This window comes from Lepidothrix coronata, unplaced genomic scaffold (genome assembly GCF_001604755.1).
Source record: "Lepidothrix coronata isolate B3197 unplaced genomic scaffold, Lepidothrix_coronata-1.0 Scaffold425, whole genome shotgun sequence".
NCBI classification, from domain to species: domain Eukaryota; kingdom Metazoa; phylum Chordata; class Aves; order Passeriformes; family Pipridae; genus Lepidothrix; species Lepidothrix coronata.
In genome coordinates this window covers 2,795-22,557 of record NW_016690605.1, presented here as the reverse complement: position 1 = coordinate 22,557, position 19,763 = coordinate 2,795, and the positions used below count along the sequence as shown (strand labels likewise).

At 64.4% G+C, this 19,763-nt stretch overlaps 3 protein-coding genes across 3 annotated transcripts; 2 read left to right on the top strand and 1 right to left on the bottom strand.

Moving 5' to 3' along the window:
- The first annotated feature begins 671 nt into the window (after nucleotides 1–671).
- On the top strand, nucleotides 672–1,552 carry CNTF (ciliary neurotrophic factor). The gene is made up of 2 exons (XM_017839482.1): nucleotides 672–785; nucleotides 1,082–1,552. The coding sequence occupies exons 1-2, from the start codon at nucleotides 672–674 to the stop codon at nucleotides 1,550–1,552; spliced, it is 585 nt and encodes a 194-aa protein (XP_017694971.1).
- Nucleotides 1,553–6,437: 4,885 nt separating this feature from the next.
- DTX4 (deltex E3 ubiquitin ligase 4) lies at nucleotides 6,438–15,572 on the top strand. The gene is made up of 9 exons (XM_017839503.1): nucleotides 6,438–6,648; nucleotides 9,053–9,776; nucleotides 10,670–10,731; nucleotides 10,879–11,040; nucleotides 11,163–11,224; nucleotides 11,506–11,658; nucleotides 12,313–12,474; nucleotides 12,782–12,871; nucleotides 13,186–15,572. The coding sequence occupies exons 1-9, from the start codon at nucleotides 6,438–6,440 to the stop codon at nucleotides 13,417–13,419; spliced, it is 1,860 nt and encodes a 619-aa protein (XP_017694992.1). The 3' UTR covers nucleotides 13,420–15,572.
- On the bottom strand, nucleotides 15,512–17,900 carry MPEG1 (macrophage expressed 1). Its single transcript, XM_017839502.1, has one exon. It carries the CDS (start codon nucleotides 17,857–17,859, stop codon nucleotides 15,703–15,705), a length of 2,157 nt encoding a protein of 718 aa, XP_017694991.1. The 5' UTR covers nucleotides 17,860–17,900; the 3' UTR covers nucleotides 15,512–15,702.
- Nucleotides 17,901–19,763: the final 1,863 nt, after the last annotated feature.

The following is a 19,763-nucleotide window of genomic DNA, read 5'->3' as shown; positions in this document are numbered from 1 at the left end:
GGCTTGAGGAGAGACCATGTCGTGTCCTGCAGCCCCTCTTTGGGGAAGGTGTCTCTCTCTGGGAAAGGGGGGTTAAACCTGGGGGACCAGTCCCATGGCTGTGGGGCAGTAAGAGGGCTGGAGGTGGCTGGAACAGACCCTTCTGCCAGGGTTTGGGTTGCAGCTCAGCTTCTGGCTGGTGCTGGACCTCCAGCCTTGGGGGGGGTCCCCTCAAGCCTCCACTCCTGGCCCTGCTCAGCCCCCGCCGCCTGCCCGGGCTGAGGTGTTGAGCAATGTCCGGGCTTTGCTCGCCTCTTCCCAGCAGTGGTTTCCCGCTCTCTGGCATGAGCCAGAGGGATTAACGTGCCGCTAATCCCACTGTGTGGCCGGGAGGGAGGAGTGGGTCAGCCGGGGCTGGGAGCCTGTTGCTGCCGGGCGAGACGGTTCTGGGCAAAGCACTTGGAGTGGAGATGCGTGGGGGAATCGGGGGAATAATCTGTCGCTGTTGATCCCAGAGGCGGGAATTTGCAGCGTGGTGCCAGGCCCCAGGCACGGAAGAGGGGGAGAGCCGGGCCAGCGGACGTGTGAGCGGAGCTCCCGGCTGGAATGCACCAACTCAGCAAGGGATTGTCCTGCCCGGGCCGGGCGGGCGCTGCGCCCTGAGCCTGGTGGCCGCAACAGCTGCCCGGACCATGGCGGGAGCAGACAGTCCCTCGGCCGCCCTCCGGCGCCGCGACCTGTGTGCCCGCGGCATCCGCCTGGCCGGGAAGATGCGCTCGGACGTCGTCGACCTCCTGGACGCCTACGTGAGTCTACCCTGCTCCTTCTGGCTGCTGCGGGGCTGGGAGCGCTGGTGGGGTCTGGGGGGGCTCCTGGCAGCTGTGGGGCGCGAGGAACCTGTCCCGTGGCGGGGATGGGGGACGAAGCGCTGCCGGTTTCTGTGCCTGCCGATGCCTGGGCGGACCTCGGGCACCCGGCCTCGCACTGCCACAAACCCCTCCTGGACTGGGCCCTCCGGAGCAGCGCCGGCGTGGCTCGGGGCGGGGGGTACCCCCCAAATTGCTCCCGCCACCGCTGATCCCCGGTGGGTCTCGCCCCGCAGGTGGAGCAGCAGGGCCTGGACGCCTCGGCCAGCGTGGCGGCGGTGGAGGGGGTGCCGCCGGCGGCGGTGGAGCGCTGGGACGAGCAGACGGGGACCCAGCGGCTGCTGGAGAACCTGGCGGCGTACAGGGCCTTCCGCGGGCTGCTGGCGCAGATGCTGGAGGAGCAGCGGGAGCAGCTGGGTGAGGCCGACGCCGCCCTGGGCCGGGCGCTGGCGGCCGTGCTGCTCCAGGTCTCGGCCTTCGCCTACCACCTCGAGGAGCTGCTGCGGCTGGAGAGCCGCGGGCCCCCGAGCGACGAGGGGGACGGGCCGCCCCCCCAGCCCCAAAGCGTCTTCGAGCAGAAGCTGCGGGGCCTGGGGGTGCTGCGGGAGCTGGCCCAGTGGGCCGTGAGGTCTGCGCGGGACCTGCGGCAGCTCGCCAAGCCCGGCCCGGGCGCTGGCTCGGCCCCCAGCCCGGCCGAGAGCCCGTGAAGGCGAGCGCGGGGCGGGGGGTCTGGGGTGCCACTGGGGCACAGTGGGGGGCAGCTGACAGCGAAGGAGGGCAGGTGGATGGGACGGACCGGGTCATTAACCCCTGGGCCCCCCGTGCATTTGGTGCCACTCCCTGTGGGGAAGCTGAGGCGCAGGCCGTGGTGTACCCCGGAGGGAGCGGGGATCCCCAGGCAGGACGATCCTCAGTGGTCCTGGGGCTGGCAGTTGGAACTATCCCCTGGGAAGCGGCTTTGCTGCTCACCCCAGGGCCTGGAGGCCGTGACCCTCAGCTGGGGTCCTTTTCTTTGGAATTTGGTCGCTGCCTGGTTCGCTGTGGCCACCCTGGGGGCTCTTGTGGATGCGAGGCAGGAGCCAAGGGACAGCAAAGTGTCACCTGGCCAAAGGAGTCTCGGGACCTGCCCCGCAGCTGCAAGGAGCAAGGCTTTGCCTCCTGCACGTGGACTCTTCTGCCCAGCTTGTGTTGGCTGCTCATTGGCTTTCTGCTCTAACTGCTTGGGGGCTTTTTGGGGAGGGGGGGGGAAGTGGGAGTATGATCAGGAGGGGATTTCTTAACCTCTTGGACATGGTAACGGAGAGGATCTTTTCACCGAAGGCTGCGATTCAGAAGCCCCTCTGCAAGGAGGTTAGTGCCTCCAGGGGTTATCTTAGGACTGGAAATGGCACGGAGAATCAAACAGCCCCAACCACAGCGCTCACCCTGTGGAGTGCTGCAGTTCCACAGCTACCTGAGCCGTGGTTCTCGTGCCGACTGGATATGAGGGCTGCTGGCTGCTGAGTGAATAAAAGGGCTGGGAGGTCTACCAGGGTGAGGTACTTCTTGGGGGAGGTGGGACAGTGGGGCTCAACCTCACAGGAGAGCCTGGGCTGCCCTGTGCACACACCAGGGAAGGGTCAGTCCCGGCGGGGTGAGAGGTCTGGGAGGGACGGGACCCACTGGGAGGCCGTGGAGAAGATGAAGGAGCTGGGGGTGAAGGACGTGGTGGTGGGAGGATGAGGAGGAGGTGGGGGGATTGCTGGGGTTGTGCCTTGTCCTGGTGCGGCCCTGCCTTCTACCCTGGCCTGTGAGAGGAAAGGCAACATGGGGGGAGAGCGGGGCCAGGGCGTGGGGAGGAGGCTGGGGACGTGCCCGGCTGGCCCCGCACAAAGCGGCTTTGTCAGGGCAGGGGGGGACGGCACCGGGCACAGTGCTGGCACCGGGGCCCTGGTACAGCACCAAGGCAGAGCCCCCAGAGCCCATCCTGCCCACCCCTCTGGCAACATCAGGGCACCCGGCGCCGCGGGGTCGGGTCCGAGGGCGGTTTGGTGCTGCCTCTTTGCTTATGGGTGGTGCCCACGAGGAAGAATGTGCCCCTTCTTCACTGCCACTGACTGACTGCCTGCCCTCAGCTTTGCGGCTCAGACTGGATTATTGGGATGTTTCTGCTTCCCTGCACTCAGGAATAACAATTTCTGGCCACTATTTTTTTCAGGGTTAGTGAAAGCGAGTCCCTTTTCCAACAGGTATTTTTCTCGCCCGGTGTCCTCTGCTTTGTGCACTCGGAGCCATCTTGCTTTTGCCCCCTTGCACTCTCCTGCTCAGCAGTGCTCACACCTTCCCCACCCACTGCCCCTCACCTTCCCAGAGGTGGGCAGAGGCATCTCGAGTGAACCTTGTGACACGAGCAGGTGGGAACAGACCCCTTTTCTCCCTCAGCAGCCATGGCTGGGTCCGAGGTGACCTTCAGATCCCGGGAGAGCTGGGATCACCCAGCCCTGGCTTGCAACTCGATCCTTCCCCCTCAGCTGCTGGCACTGAGCTGAGCTCGATCCTTCCCCCTCAGCTGCTGGCACTGAGCTGAGCTCGGCGCTGCAGTCGCTCTCTGGGGGTGGAAGCAGCAACAGGGACGATGATGTTGCTCCAGGGACTTCCCCGTCCTGGGAAACACCGCTTTTACAACCTTCCTTGCTCCTGCCCTGTTACCTGGGCAGCGTTGCTGGGTGTGTCTGTGTTTGTGGAGCAGCCGCAGCGCTCGGGAATGGCCACCAGAAACAATGGGAAAAAGCAATCCATAATCCAAACCTCCACGCTCTGGCTGAGCGAGAGGCTCCAGCTCTCGGCCTTTCCCTGCCAGCCAGCCCCCAACGTGCCGTAGAGAGTCTGAGCTGGATGGGATTTAATGCTGTTTTTCAGCTGCAGCCCCCAGGGAATCACCAGTGAAGTGATTTGGCGAGAACAGGGGCACCCGACAGCTGAGCTCCCTTAGTGCCAGGAGGCCCTTTGGACTTGCTTTGCCACAGGCTGAAAAGAAGTTGATCTGGGTGGCTGGAGGTGACTGAAGCTGTTTATTTTGGAAACAGAAATGAAGAGTTTGAGAGGAAGATAATCATACCCGTGTGGCTAATGCTGCTGAGGACCCCATGCAGTGGCCTCCTGCAAACTGAGGACCCACCAAAACCATCCAGGATCGTGCTTTGGGAAGAGAGAAAGGTTCTGCAGTGCTGGTGGGAAGGGGGAAGGGGGGCAGAGGGCTGCGCTCCCAAATTGCAGCAGGGAAGGAGCCACCACAAGCAACCCGTGGATGTGTTTAATTTCAAAACAATAAATATTTGGGCTTAACGTGTGGTTGGGCACACTTTGTGGGGTTGGAAAGGTTTCAAGCCGACCGAGGCTGCTCCCTGACCTCAGGCATACCCACTTGGGTGCTGGCATCGGTGCCGGGTGAGAATGGATTTGCCCCTTGCCCACCACGCCCTGGAGGCCGGTGGGGTTCAGTTGTGCAGCTCTGGCTCCTGGCTCCCTGATCCTGAGCCGCAGCCAGGGGGGGTGGATGTTCACCAACACTTTCCTTTTTAATAGCAGGAAAACCTTTTCCTCCCGCCTGAGTCAGCGGAAAGGATTTCCCCGGGTTTCCCCGCCGCGGCTTTGGCTGCGCTTGTCTCGCCCGAAGGAACAGGTGAAAATGCAGAGGAGGGGCTCCCCTTCCCAGGAAGGGCCGGGAGCCCTCCCTCCCTTCTTGCAGGAGAAGGTGCCCCAAGCGTAGCCCTGCACGAGCTGGGAGAAGGAGAACCCGTGCGGTTCACCTCGTCCTGCCCCAGCGCAGCGCTCGCCAGCTGGCACCGCCGCAGCTGGTCCCCACCTGTTTCTTCCTCACTTTCTTCCTTCATTTTTTTCCCCTCTGTTTGGATCTTGTCTAATGGTTTCTCACCACAAGCGCCGCTGGCGGACGCTCAGCAGGACGGGCAGTGCCTGGGAAACAGGTTTGCCAGGAGAGGAGCCGCACCAGCCCCGAGAGCTCGGCAGTGTCCCGTGGCCTGGGGATGAGCTGCCCTCCGAGCCAAGGGGGACCGTGGACTGGGGGATTTGCTGTGCAACCTGTGCACGTGGAACACACAGATGCGGTTTGTACAGTTCTCCCGAACCAGGAAATGATGGGTGTTTAATATCCAAGGAAATTTCGTGACTCTGAGCGCAGGAGCACAAAAGGAGGTGAGACCGGCACGTGCCTGTCACCAGCATCCTGGCATTCAGGGCTGCCCTGGGAAGATGCTCGTGGAGCTCAGTGGAAGAACAAGCTCAGGAATGTTTTTTTTGGCTGCTCCAGTCCCAGAGTTGCCACAGCACGGGGGTACCTCTGTCACAGTGGGAGCAGCACAGGTTTTAATTTGGCCTTCATTGCTTGCCTCAGTTGGAGCAGCAGAATCCTGAAGGATTTGCAGCCTCACCCTGGGCTGAAGCTGTGTGAAATCTCCAGGAAAAGTACTTCTCAGGGAAACTGAGCTGTGGCAGGCAGCTGGGAGAGCTGGGGTGCAGGACCTGGGGTCACAGCCCAGGTGCCCCTTGAGACATGAGGCAGTTTTGGGCTTCGAAGCCATTTTTGTGCGTCGTGGGCCACAGGGAAGGGGAGCTCAGGGGGCTGCTCCCTGCGAGCGCTGTGGCTTAGACAGGGAAATGGGAGAAGCTCTTGGACCACGTTTCTCTGTCACAGCACATGAAGTGGGGTCCATGTAACCCATCAGCACCCCAAGTCCCATCACTGGCAGGTGGGGGCCAGGGGGGACCCCAAAGGTGGGACCACACAAGGGGCTCCCTGGGATGCAGTCCTGGTTAAAGGTGTGGGGGATACTGGGAGGGATGCCAGGGATGCAGGGTGGGGGTAAAGGGGGCACAGTGGGGCATCCTGGGGATGCAGGGTGGGGGTACAGGGGCCACTGGGAGAGGTCCCAGGGGTGCAGGGTGTGGGTCCAGGGACTCAGGGGGTACAGGGACTATAGGAGGTCATAGAGGTCCAGGGTGGGGACACCAGGGACCCAGAGGATACAGGGACAGTGTGGGGTCACAGAGGTGCAGGATGGGGACACCAGGGACCCAGGGGGTACAGGGACAGTGGGGAGTTGCAGGGGGGCAGAGTGGGGGGTCCCAGGACCCCGGGGGTACAGGGACAGCGGGGTGTCGCAGGGGTGCAGGGTGGGGACACCAGGGACCCAGGGTGTACAGGGACAGCGGGGTGTCGCAGGGGTGCAGGGTGGGGACACCAGGGACCCAGGGTGTACAGGGACAGCGGGGTGTCACAGGGGTGCAGGGCGGGTGTCCAGGGACAGGCACGGGGCGTGTTTCTCGCCTCCCCCCGCGGTGCCCGGTGCCGCCGGGGCGGGGCGGTCCCCGTGCCCTGCCCTGCCGCCGCCGGTGCTCCGGTGCGGGCGGGGCGGTCCGGCAGCGGCCGCGGGAGCGCGCCGCGGGTGCGCGCAGGGGCGGCCCGGCCGTGCGCGGCTCCGTCCGCGGCCGCGGGCGGGGGCGGGCGGAGGATCCCTGCGCCGCGCCGAGCATGCGAGAGCCGGCGGGGCGGGCTGCGGCGGGGCGGCGAGCCGGGCCCGCGGCGGCGGAGCCATGCTGCTGGCCTCGGCCGTGGTGGTGTGGGAATGGCTGAACGAGCACGGGCGCTGGCGGCCCTACAGCCCGGCCGTCAGCCACCACATCGAGGCGGTGGCCCGCGCCGGGCCGCGGGCGGGCGGCAGCGTGGTGCTGGGCCAGGCCGACAGCCGCCTGGCGCCCTACATCATCGACCTGCAGTCCATGCACCAGTTCCGCCAGGACACCGGTGAGTCGGCCCCGCGCCGGGCCCCGAGCGGCCGCCGTGGCCCCCGCGCCGCTCCCCGCCCGCCCCGCCCCGCCGGGATGCTCCCGGGGCTCCCCGGGCTCTGCCGGGCCCCGCCGTGCCCGCGATGCCCCGCGATGCCCCGCACACCGCCCGGCCCTGCCGGCGATGCCCCCCGCCATTCCCCGTGCCCCCCGTGCCCTGGGGGGTCGTGCTGCCCGGCCCCCTCCCCGCTGCGGCGCCCCCGCCTCGCACACGCCCCGCGGGCTTTTCTTGTCCCTGCGTGCGGGGGAAGCCCGTCCCCAGCAGACCTTTTTCCCCGTTCCCTCTGTGCTGCCACCGAGCCGCCATCAGGCACGAAGGCCTAGAGAGCTGAGCGGTGCTTGGGTGCCAAATCCTGCCCCGGGGGATGGCAGCCCCTGGGGTGCCCAGGGAAGGGGCACGAGCAGGTGGGGGGATGCTCAAGGAGGGCACAGGCGGGTGATGGGGGTTGTCTGTCCCCCCAGGTGGGGGGCCCTGGGGTTGTCTGGGATGCGGGACCACGAGCACCCGTGGCAGGGGGGTTGGCACAGCGGGGTTTGTGACCCCCCAGCAGCCCTGTGTTGGCCAGTGTGCTTTGTCCCTGGGGCAGGGGGTGCTGGGTGCAGCAGAGTGCCAGACACCCTCCTTTGTCCTTCTTCCCCCAGCAGCCCTGGGGGCTGGCGGCGACCCTCCCCTGCCCGGGGGTGTGGGGACAAGGGACCTCTGCGGAGAGGGGGCTGGGGGCCAGCTTCTGAGGGCTATTGTTGCCCAGGGTGGAGGACTGAAAGGGAGATTGTTCTGTCTCTCCCTGGGTTGCTGGGGATGTTGGTATTTTGGGTCATTAAACAGCTCTGATTTGGGGGGGTCGCGACCCTGGCAGGCCCTGAATAGCTATTGTTCCCTTTCTTCCCCTGTTGAATGGGAGGCCGGCTGGCGGCGCGGGGCTGGGGGAACACACAGCATTCCCACACTGCTGCCTGGGGACCGCCAGATGCCGCATGCCACCGCCGGATTAGGATAAATCACCCTCCGGCCGCTTTGTGCGCCCAGCGCCGGCGGCTTTTCTGACCTGGGTGCTCCTTCGCAAGGACAGGGCCGGTGGCTCGGCTAGCCTGGGGTGTAGCTGTACCCCACGCACCACAGCAGGGTGCTGACAAACACCTTCTCGTTTTTAGCCCGCGAGTGTGCGAGACGTGGCCCTGCGGGACCAGCGGTGGTGGCTGCTCCCTGCGGAGTGGCGGGGGGTGAAGAGGCACTGAAATTCTTGCAGGCTTTGCAGGACACGTGGTGAAAAGCCGAAGCAGCAGGCTTGTTATTTCTTCTCTTTGAGCTTTCTTGTTCCCAGTGCTGGCAGCAGGGCTGAGCCATGGGGTTCTGCACGGGGATGTGGAGGCAGCGCTGCTCGGGAGCTCATCCCACCTGTTACACAAACACCTCTGGAATGACACGCTCAGGATGGGACCCCAGGGCTGAGCCTGGCCACGTTCAGCCTGCCTTGCTATTCCTTTAGACATCCCAAAGAGGAAGGTTTTCTCCTCATTGTAGGAGTTTCCAAAATCTCTGTCCGTGCTTTGAATGCATCCTAGCTGACTGGGAGTGCTGGGAAAGGAAACACCTAGCAAAAATATGGATGCAGGGCACAGAACCTTTGTGCTTTGTGTGCTCTCGGGTCACTCCTGATGTTTGCTGATGGGGGAGCAGGAGCCAGGCACAGGGCCCTGCTCAAACTCCTTTGCTTGGCCTCACGGGGATTTTTCCCTCTGCCACAGTTTGGGTTTTCATCGTGGGCCGGTTTGGGAGCTGCAGATGGTGGGGCTGGCACGAGCCCCGCTCCCCTGGGTGCACGAGTGCCCGTGTGTGCCACTGCTGGGGGGCTTAGAGATGACCCTGAAATCTTTTATTGAAACCTCTTCCAGTCTGGAGCTGAGAGGGAGACAGTGCCAGGCACTGCAGGACTCCAGTGCCCTAATGCCTGGTTTCCTCAGGCTCCCGCGGGAGGTCCCCGGGAGCAGGATGGAACAGCCAAACTCGTGTTGCCGTGTTTCCCCAGCGGGGCTGAGTGGCCGCCAGCCAGGGCTGAGAGCGCCGGGCGGGAGATCCGCCCTTCCCTTCAGCCCAGTCGCGCTGGGGGAGCACCCCCGGGCCGTGCACGGACCTCGGGGTGCTTCGTGGCAGGGTGGCTCGTAGGCAGCAGCCGGGGGAGCCCAAGGCACGCCAGTCCCCTGGCAGGGCGGGGACGGCAGCTGAGCCAGAAAGCCGTCCTGTCCCCGTGCGGATGGTGCTGGCGGGGCAGGTCGCGGGGCAGGTCGGGGTGGTTTTGCTCCCTGCCCACGGGTGGGTGCTGGCGCCAGGGTCTGACGACGTCTGTTGTGTCGCCCTCCCTCAGGCACGATCCGCCCCGTCCGGCGCAGCTACTACGACCCATCGTCGGCGCCCGGCAAGGGAGTCGTCTGGGAGTGGGAGAATGACAGCGGGACGTGGACGCCCTACGACATGGACGTGGGCATCACCATCCAGCGCGCCTACGAGAAGCAGCACCCCTGGGTGGACCTGAGCGCCATCGGCTTCTGCTACGTCATCGACTTCGCCACCATGGGCCAGATCAACCGGCAGACCCAGCGCAAGCGCCGCGTCCGCCGCAGGCTCGACATGGTCTACCCGCTGGTCTCAGGCACCCTGCCCAAGTCCCAGTCGTGGCCGGCCAGCCCCGGGGCGGCGGCAGCCCCGCCGGTCCCCGCCTGCACCTGCCCCCAGTGCCTCCTGGTCATGAGCGTCAAAGCCACCGTGTCGGCCGCCGGCCCCGGCACCGCCACCCTGCAGCCCCGCAAAGCCCCCGCCCCGCCGCCCGCCGCCCCCAAAGCCCCGGCGCCCGCCCCGGCGGCCAAGGCGCACGACGGCGTGGCCGTGGTGCGCGGCTCGCTGAAGCCGCTGGCAGCCCAGGGGGGCCGGCGTCAGGCGGCCAGCACGCCCGCCCTCAGCTCGGCCGGCTCCACCGGCAGCCCCCCCGGTGCCGGCAGTGGCAAAGCGGCCCGTCCTGGCCTGGGCACCCTGAACCGCAGCCACCTCCAGCGCCTGGCCATCGCCCAGTCCCGCGTGCTCATCGCCTCGGGGTGAGTCCCGCCGTGTGCCAGCAGTGCCAGTGAGGGGGTGCCTGGGCGGAGGGAGGGGCAGCGCAAGCTTTTCCCCCTCCCCAGGGCACGGAGGGGCCCTGCCAGCCCTGAGCTTGGTGGGAGACAGACCTCGGTGCTCCCCAAGCTCCCAGAGGGGCCTTGCCAGCCCTTAGCTTGGTGGGAGACAGACCTTGGTGCTCCCCAAGCTCCCGGGGCCGGGGGGCTCTGCTGGGCCCCTCGCCTTCCCCGCAGGTGCCTGGGGACTGGAGCGGGGACGGGGTGGCTCCTGCATCTCAATGGAGAGGCTGAGGCTGCTCTTTCTCTTGGAGGCCGGGGTTGGGTGAGGGACTGCGAAAGGCCCGAAGAAAAGCCATTCATGCCCCATGAGAAGGGGTCCCTCCAGACCCCCACCCACCAAAGACACATTTTTGTGAGGGGGTGGACAGTTAATGAGCCTGTTTCTCCCCTTTGTCTGGCTCTGCCGTCAGCCTTCTGTCGCAGCCTGGCCCCTTTCCTCTCCCTCTCCATCCTCCCCCTTCCCTCTGCTCCTGACCTGCCGGGAAACTTTCCCATGGAAGAGAGCCCCAAGGGGAGGGGGGGGGATAGAGCTGTGGCAGTGACGTGGCCATAGGAGAAAAGAGGAAAAGAAACAACAGACTGGCCCGGGGAGCAGTGACAAAAAGGGGCCATGAATGGAGATGCAGGCAGGGTTTCTAAAGCGCCAGAGAAAAGGCGGTGGTGGGGCAGGGGGGGCACGTTGCCCCATAGGGGGATTCTCTGTTTCCAGCCAGGGCCCGTGCAGTTGCTCAGGCAACTGTTGTCTGGCCCCTGGGCCCCGTGGGGACGTGGGTGCTGCCACCGCTCCTGACGTGGTCTCTGCTGGCTCCCCTCAGGGTCCCCACTGTCCCTGTGAAGAACCTCACTGGCTCCAGCCCCGTCAACCCAGCACTGGCAGGTGAGGATGGGGCCACAGCGGGTGCCTGTGGGTTCCCTGGGGTGGAAGGATAAACAGCCCCGGGGTAGGGGGCAGTTTTTGGGGATCACGTGGGGTTTGAGGCGTGGCTGGTTCCTCGGCGCCGTTTCAAAGCCCCGTTTCTCCCAGGGATCACGGGGATCCTGATGAGCGCGGCCGGGCTGCCCGTGTGCCTGACACGGCCCCCCAAGCTGGTGCTGCACCCCCCGCCCGTCAGCAAGAGCGAGATCCAGTCCATCCCCGGCATCTCCCACACCTGCCGCAAGACCACCAAGAAACAGGCCAAGAAGGGTGAGAGGCACTTTTGCTGCTTGGCCCCTGTCTCCCCTTCCCTGCCTGGTTCCCCTGTGCCCCCCGTCCCCTCCGCTGCCCCTGGCAGTGGGTTTCTCCCTCTGATTCTTGCTCTCCCGCAGGTAAAACCCCGGAGGAGGTACTGAAAAAGTACCTGCAGAAGGTGCGGCATCCGCCGGACGAGGTGCGAGCGCCAGGGCTTGTGCTGGGGTGTCCCTGGGGTGCTTTGCTCTGGGATGGGCAGTGGGACGTGCACAACGCCCTGGGCCGTGTGGGGATCTCCTCCCTTCCCGTGCAGGGGTGTCCTACCACCCCTCATGGCTCTTCCCTGTCCCTGTCCCCCCCAAAGAGGGGTGGCAGCCCAGCCCCAGGGGTGGGTGCTGGTCCCAGGGCAGCTCGTCAGCCCTGTGTCCTCGGCTCTGGCTGCATCCATCCGTGTGATCCCTCTCCTCCCCTTCCGTGCAGGACTGCACCATCTGCATGGAGCGTCTCTCTGCCCCCTCTGGCTACAAGGGGCCCCAGCCAGCCGTCAAGCCTGACCTCGTGGGGAAGCTGGTCAAGTGTAGCCACGTCTTCCACCTCCACTGCCTGGTGGCCATGTACAACAACGGCAACAAGGTGAGAGGCCTCAGCTCGGCGGCCTGTGCTGAGCTCCCCCTGCTCCCGGGGAGCAGCACTCGAGTCCTGCTGCCCCAGAGGACTCTGACCTCCCACCCTGGCACAGTTTAATTTTTATCAGCAGCAAGCGCTTTGGGACTGCTGAGTCAGAACCTGGGGGTTGCACGGGTGTGTTTTCACCCCCACTGTTCCCAGTTTTATGTGCTTGCTTTCCTTCCCGGGGTGAACTTTCATCCCCTGAATGTTTGAGCAGAGCTGCCTGGAATCTGGTGCCAGGCAGCGCTTTTCCAGCCCACAGGAGGGCTTTCCTGAGCCCGCTGCAAATTGCCTGATGTTCCCTAGAAAATGTGTTCCACATCGCTTGGAGATGTTTAATATTTATTGTATTTCTCCCTTAAAAACAAACAAACAAAACAAAAAAACCCATGAAATCAGAGGTAGGGAAAACAATGGAAAACTGATGGGGAAGAGGAACACAGACCTCAGGTTTTTGGGTGAAGCTGGGTAGCCATAGTGATTCCCCCAGCCCTATTCCGTGCTTCCTGGGTGGTTTTTTGGTGGCTTTCACGGTTAAAGCAGCGTTCAGTGCTGCCCAGGCTCTGGGTGTGGCTTGCAGACACGGGTTTCAGTGTGTTCCCCTCTTCCTGCTCTCAGGACGGGAGCCTGCAGTGTCCCACCTGCAAAACCATCTACGGGGTGAAGACGGGGACGCAGCCCCCCGGGAAGATGGAGTATCACATCATCCCTCACGCCCTGCCCGGCCACGCCGACTGCAAAACCATCCGCATCATCTACAACATCCCCCCGGGGGTGCAGGTGAGGCCTGGCCCCGTGGCCAGGGCGGGTGTGTGGGAGATCCCCCGTGGGGCTGGCGGCCCTCGTTGCTGCAGTGTTACCCCCCAGGTCGTGCTGCAGCTCGTGCCTTCCCTCAGGAGCTGCTTGTCCGTAAGGATGTTGTGGGAAGCCTGGGTTGTGTCCGCGTGGGAGTGTTGTCCCCGTCTGCCTGGTGGCAGGGGGATGGCGACAATCAGTGTCCACTGAGGCTGGGGGGGGGGTTACCTTGTGCCCAGAGCATCCTTTTGAGCTCCAAAAGGGTTTTCTTCTCCCGCTTGCCACATTGCAGGGACCGGAGCATCCAAACCCTGGGAAGAGCTTCACGGCCCGTGGCTTCCCCCGGCACTGCTACCTGCCAGACAGCGAGAAGGGCAGGAAGGTGAGGGGCTCACCTGGGCAGCTCCAGCTGGCCAAGGCGTGTCGAGGGGGAGTGTGGGGAAAAATGGACTTGCTCAGGGGGAGGTTTTCCCATGGAGAACCTTCCCGTGCGCCGGGGGGAGCTCAGCAGGCTGGTCCCTCTGTTTTGGCTGGGGCAGGACCCTGTGCTGGGATCCCGAGCTCCCTGCAGGGCTCGGCTGTGGGTTGCCCACGTTGCCAGGGCACACCAGGATGATCGGGCGTGCCTTGAACAGAAGCGGGTGCTTCCCCACCCGGTGTTTGCTTTGCTGCCTGACCCCTCTCCCGCCCCCACAGGTGCTGAGGCTGCTGCTGGTAGCCTGGGACCGGCGCCTGATCTTTGCCATTGGGACCTCCAGCACCACGGGCGAGTCGGACACGGTGATCTGGAACGAGATCCACCACAAGACAGAGTTCGGCTCCAACCTCACTGGCCACGGCTACCCTGACATCAACTACCTGGACAATGTCCTGGCCGAGCTGGCGGCCCAGGGCATCACGGAGGAGAGCCTGGCACAGGAGAAGGACTGACACCGTGGCAGGGAGGCAAGGAAAGGGTTGCCTGTGCTGGCACCCACCAGGATAAAGCTGCTGGAGAAACCTGCCTGGGGGCTTTTCGGGGTGCACCCGGAGCCCCCCGCTCCCAGCGGCGCCCGCGCGGTGGGAGCATCCCCAGGCTGGCCGGGAATGCGGGAGAAGGTCCTTTTGGCCGTCCCCTTCACTCCTGCGGGGCGGGAACCTCCCCACACGCAGCTGTGGGGCTTCAGGCTGGCGTGCCCACCCCTCTGGATGGTGTGCTATCCTCGCTGCCACTGTGCTGAGGGCTTGGGGGGTGCCAGGCTCCCCTCCCTCCTCATCCACACCGGTGCCAGCCTGACCCAACTCCCCTGACACCCTCCTGGGGCTGGGACCTGGCCTGGGGCGGGCGCTGGAGCCGTGGGAGTCTCCCTTGCTCTGCCTCGTCCCTCTGACGTTTGTTTGTTTGTTTGTTTGTTCTGTCCGGTACCTTCCCTCTGGTCTCCTGTGTCCGTGGAGGTTGGGGGGGCCCTGGGCTGCCCCCCAGCCCTGTGCCCTCTGCTCCTCTTGGCTGTGTCTGAGCTGTGCCCTGCAGGGTCCCCTTGTCTGGGCTGCCCCCGCCCCTGCGTGCCAGGGAGGGGCTGGTGGGTGCTAGGAAGTGGAGAGGGGGGGACAGTGAAGGACATTTTCTGGCCTGTGTCCCACCCCCACCACAGTGGGTTCCTTGAACTGTTCGTATGGGGGTGTCCCCGCGTTGAATTTCTATAATACCTCGAATTTTGGGGTTTTGTCGTATATATGTACATATAGGGGGGCGTTTTGGGAGGCAGCCTGAGGCCTGGGAGAACGTGGTGCTGCAGCCAGACTGGGACTGGGCACGGTGGTGCTTGGGGATGGGACAGGGGCTGTGGAGACCCCCCACCCCAACAGGGCTCTGCCCCACAGGAGGGCTGTCACTTGTGGGTCCCCATGGGGCCAAGGTGCAGGCAGGGCTGAGAACTGTTCCCCTTGCTGCCCCCAGAGAGGCCTTGGAGGGGCTGGTGAGGGACTGGCATGGGCTGGGGCGTGGGTAGGAGAGTGTGGGTGATGGGGGGGTGGGGGAAGTGTGTTCTGTGTCATCTTGGGCTCCCCGGGCCTTTGGGTGACCCGGGCTGGCCGAATGTGTCCCTGCCCAGGGGGGTTGGGATGAGATGGTCTGTGAGGTCCCTTCCAGCCCAAACCAGTGTGGGATTCATAGGGCCTCTCAGAGCTGCCTGTGCCAGGGTGCTGGCGAGGTCCCCACAGTTTTGAGGGCTGCCCCGGGGGCACTGTCCCCACTGCTGGGGTCTGGCTGCCCATGAGACCCCTGGGCTTGGAGAGCAAGAGTGGTGGGCAGCACCCACCGCTGCCCAGGGCTACCCCCAGCCCTGTGCTGTTGCCCCCTGGGGGAAGGTGGGGCCTCCCAGCCGGTTTTGTTGCATTCCCCTCCTGGTTTGCCCGGGGAGGGTCACCTCGCCCTCTGTGCTGGGGACGGCGGCGCGGGAGGGGGGCCCATCCTTCTGTGCATCGTTCTGTTGTCGTTGCTGTTTTCCCTCTCCGTGGTCCGGGGGGGGTCTGTCACCCCCGCTGGCCACCCCGTGGAGGGGGGTGGGGGGTCAATAAAGCGAATGGCAGGGGACCCTCGTGGTCCCTGCACGGCCTGGCCTCTCTGTTGTCTTCTGTCAGTCGTCTGTGTGGCCAGGCGAGCGAGGGGCACTGTGGGCAGGGCCAGGCACCCCTCGTCCCCCTGAAGCCCCTTTGCACCCATCCGTCCCCGGCCGTCCTTAGCCTGGGTTGTTATTTTCTACCTCAAGGGAGAAAACCTCTTTCCCCAGGAACACCCCCCCCCCTTTTTGGGCGGCTCGGCCGCCCAGGGAGCTGCACAGCAGTGTGATTCCTCCCCCGCGCCAGCCCTGGGTTTTCCCCGGTGCACACAAACCCCGTCTGGAGCTATGCAAAACCCTGCCGTGATCCGGGCAAGGGAGGGGAGGGTCCTCCCCCCCCCACCTACTCCGCGGTTCCAGCCCGGTGGCTTTTATTGTGACTAAGTCTTTCCACGACGTGACTTTTTTTTTTTTTTCCCTTTTTTAATGCTCTGTTGACTACACAGTCGGTTGCTGGCTGAAATAAAACTGCTCCGTGGCTCCGTGCATGCGTGTGTATATCTATCCCGATAGATATACAAAGCCGGGCGGCCCCTCCTCTCCCTCCTTCCCCTCGGGGTGGAGCCGGGGGGGGGCTTTGCCCACCTTTGGGGCTCGCAATCCGGGCAGGGGGCACTCAGGCCGCCAGCCCCTGGGGCTCTTGCTGGTACCCCTGGCCCACGCTCAGCACGGTGCTGTCGGGGGGGCCGGCGGGGGCCGCGCCGTCCCCCGTGCCCAGGGCGCGGTACCCCCGTGCCCTGTACCTGCGGTGGCCGTACCAGGCCGTCACCAGAAGGGTGACCGAGCCGGCCAGGACCGCCACGGTGACGCCGGCCACCTCGCCCCCCGTCAGCCCCTGCTCCCCCACCATCTGCGCCGTGTGCCGGATCTCCTCGGGCCGCGCCAGCCGCCACACGTGGCTCTGCCCGTCCCTCACCCAGGTGCTGTCCCCGTCCCGCACCAGCACGGTGTCCACGGCCGGCAGGTTGGCGGGGGGCCGGGTGAAGGGGGGCAGGCGGGCGGGCGGCAGCGAGCCCCCCGTGAAGAGCCTGGCCTGGACGCAGAATTCCACCTGGCAGCTGTCGCTGATGAGCGCCAAGTGCTGGCTGAAGCCCGGGGGACAGCCCTTGGCGTGGGGGTCCTCGGCGGTGCCCTGGTGCCGCCCGGCCAAGGGGTTCCCCGCCTGGCAGCTGAAGAAGCCCCCGAAGGGCACCGCGTACTGGGCCCCCGCCTCGTAATCCCGGCTCACACACACTCTGAGCTCACCAAAGAGCTTCAGGGGGAAGTACCCCGAGGGACAGGACTGGGCACCGGTGACGGGGTTGGTGCCGTGGGTGCTGAACAGCCCCCCAAAGAGGTATCCCGAGCTCGGGCCCACTGTCCCGTTGGCGGCGCACCAGTAGGCGCTGAACTGCACCCGGGAGAGCCAGAAGACGTCCTGGCACTTGCGGTGGCAGAAGATGCCCAGGACGCACTTGTTGTGGCACTCCAGGTGGCTGTGGCCCTCCTCCCGCTCCTGCACGCCCAGCAGCACCGGGGTGTAGGGGGCAGGGCAGGAGAACGCCCCGGTGAGCGGGTTCCTCTGCTCCAGCCCCTGGCACAGGGCGCTGGTGTCGGGGCCGGCCAGCCCCACGCACTCCTGGAAGACTCCCCCGAAGGTGAAGTTGGCCACGGCGCCCTCGCAGGAGCCATCGTCGGTGTTGGCGTGGAAGTTGAAGTTGGGCGAGGAGGCGTTGGTGCAGCCCGGGTAGGTGTTGAAGGTGTAGTAGCGGCGGATGGCCATCTCCACCCGCCGGGCCAGCCTCCTCACCGTCGGGGTGGGCAGCTCCGGCAGCACGCTGGGCTTGATGAAGTAGTACAGGGGCAGCCCCGAGCGGTCGAGAGCCACCAGCTGGTTTTGAATCCTCTCCTGCCAGGTCTTGAGGGTGATGCCCGGGTAAAAGGGGGTCCCGCCGACGCTCTCCACCCTGGAGTGGGTGCGGTTCTCCAGGTACTGCTTGGTGAAGCCAGAGCTGACGTCCAGGGTCTCCTGGGTTTCCGCGCTGACGATGCTGTGGAAGGCCGCGCCGGCCGAGGCGGTGACCGCGCTCCGTGCGCCCCAGCTGTCCTGCAGGAAGGTCACCTTGATCTGATCCTCCTGCACCAGGCTGGCCCCGGCGTCCATGGAGGTGACGGCATGGGTACCGTAGTCGAGCACCAGCACCTCGGCTAGGAAGTCGGCCATGCGTGTCTGATTGTTCTCCAGGTGACTGGCGATGGTCAGCAGCTGCTTCTTGAAGCTCGGGTCCAGGGCTGCCCCCGGGTCGACCTTGGCGGTGTAAACCAGGTTCCTGACCTGCACCCGGGTGGTCACGGCGCGGTCCTTCACGTGGTGGGTCTTGGTCCGGCAGAAGTCGTAGGAGAACTTGCCGTTGATGGAGGAGAAGAGGGACAGTTCCAGGTTGATGGAGGCAGAGGTGAGGCTCCGATAATCTTTCCAGGACTCGATGATCTCAGAGTGGATGTCCAGGTTGCTCTGCTTGACAGGGATAGTGAAGATCTCGTCCGGGATGATATAAGATCCGTCTTCTGTGGTCTTACACAGTGAGTAGCCCAGGTTGATGACTCTGCCCATATCCAAATTTCTGAGGTTATCCCAGCCCCCCCCCGGCAGGACCTCCAGACGTGAGAGATTCAGGGCCTTCCTGCACTCCAGAAACCCCGAAGAGGGGGAGAGCTCCTGGGGCTGCTCAGCGCCTCTCACCCACGCCGTGGGCACCCAGGCGAGCAAGACCCCCCAGAGCACCCAGCCCATGGCTGAAGCGGTGCAGAACCCTCCACCAGTCTGAGCGGGGAGGCGGGAGCTGGGGAAAGGGGCTGGCTGGGGGATAAACGAAAGGGAAAGGAGAAGTGAGAGCTGAGGCATGTGAGAAATGACAGTGGAACCGAGACGAGGGTGTGGGGAGCAGGAGGTTGAGGTGCACAGAGCTCGTTGCAAAAGCTCCCTTCCCATGAAAGCTGCTCTGCCACGGGTGGGACAGGGAGAAATCTGTCACTGTGCCCAGGGAATTTCACTGTGTAAAGCTCCCTCGTCCAGTGCTTGGGTGACTCCCCCCTGCCCCTGGGTGGCCCCTGGTTCCTTGGTGCCAATGCAAGGGACCTGTCCCCAGCCCCACAGCCTTGGGGTCCCACCCTCATGGGATCTGGCCCTGGTCATGCAGGCTTTGCTGCCGACTCCAAGGCTTTCCTTGGCAGCAAAGGCAAGGAGAGGAAGTGGAGAGGTGGTGCAGTGTGGGGGACAGTGCAATGCTTGTCTCCCTTCTCTCTTGGGGAAGAGGCTGCACAAGACCCTGGGGCAGGCACCGGTGGTTCTGGAGGTCCCAGCCCATGGCACAGGTGTCTGGGCCCTCTGCAGCCTCCTCTATCTCATTCCTGTCCTTCCCCCAGGGTCTGCAGCGCTGGGGAAACCACCTCCTGCTCGGGAATGCTGAACCACAGGAACCTGGTGCCAGGGGCACTGCCCCAGCTCTGCCCGGGGATGCTGGTGAGTGGCTGGGCTCTGGTTTCAGTGGCACGGGGCACCTGCTGCACGTTTTGGGGGAAGAAACAGTTGAAGCAGTTCGTGATGTGAAAGCCGTGACTCCTTCCACGTGGACGGGCTCACTTCCCCTGGTTTTGCTGGTTAGTTCCTCTTTCCAGGACAGTTCTGGCAAGGAGGAGGTTGAAGTCAGAGCTGTGATGGAGGTGGGGAGACCATAGATGCATCTCTCTTGGGCAGTGCTGCTGCCAGAGGTCCCTCTGAACTGTGTGATGGGCAAAAGCCCCCCATCCCTGGGGACATTCCCTGGGCTGTGGGGCAGCTGGATGGGAGCTGGGGGGGGACTCCAACTCCTTGGGGGGCTGCCCTGCCCTCCCTTGATTTTTCCTGCTTTTTCTGGGGGGATGTCCATGTATCAAGGGTTTTCTTGAAGCACTGAGCTGCTGGTCAGGGCAGCTGGACTCGTTTTGTGCCTTCTCTGGGGGTGGGGGAGTCTGGGGGCTGATGGTGTCACAGAGCAGGTGAGTGGAGGATGAGGGTGGTCATGTGGGTTCCCCCCCAAAAAGCGAGGTGACAGCCCCAAAACACCTGAAAATTCACATGGGGGGTGTGTGTGTGTGTGTAAAACACTGCAAACTGTAAAGTCCCTCATTTTTATATATACCAGGAAATAATATTAATGTATATATAAACTGATTTCGAAATAAACCCACGTACCTGCTGTATTATAGACAGGATTTTGGACTATGAGAGGAACTCTGATTATGGATCTGTAGGGATTGAAAATACAAATAAAAGGGTTTGTGTACATAAATAAAACAATAAGGGGCTCGGAAACGTAGGGGAAGGTGACCTGTAGGAAGGAACTGGGAACAGCTCTGCGTGTTCAGATGTTTGTTCTCTCTCCCCTCGCTGTGACTCCCCAAATCCGGGATCTGGGCCGGGATTTCAGGGGGGGCTCGTTAATTAACCCGCGGCGTCTCTTTGCGCTCAGTGCTGCCGTCTGCGGGGAACCCCCGGCACTGCAGCTCGGGAACGGGACCGGGACTGGGAATGGGAACGGGAATGGGAGCGGCACCGGGAATGGGAGCAGGAATGGGAACGGGAACGGGAATGGGAGCGGGAATGGGAATGGGAGCGGGACCGGGAACGGGAACAGCACCGGGAATGGGAGCGGCACC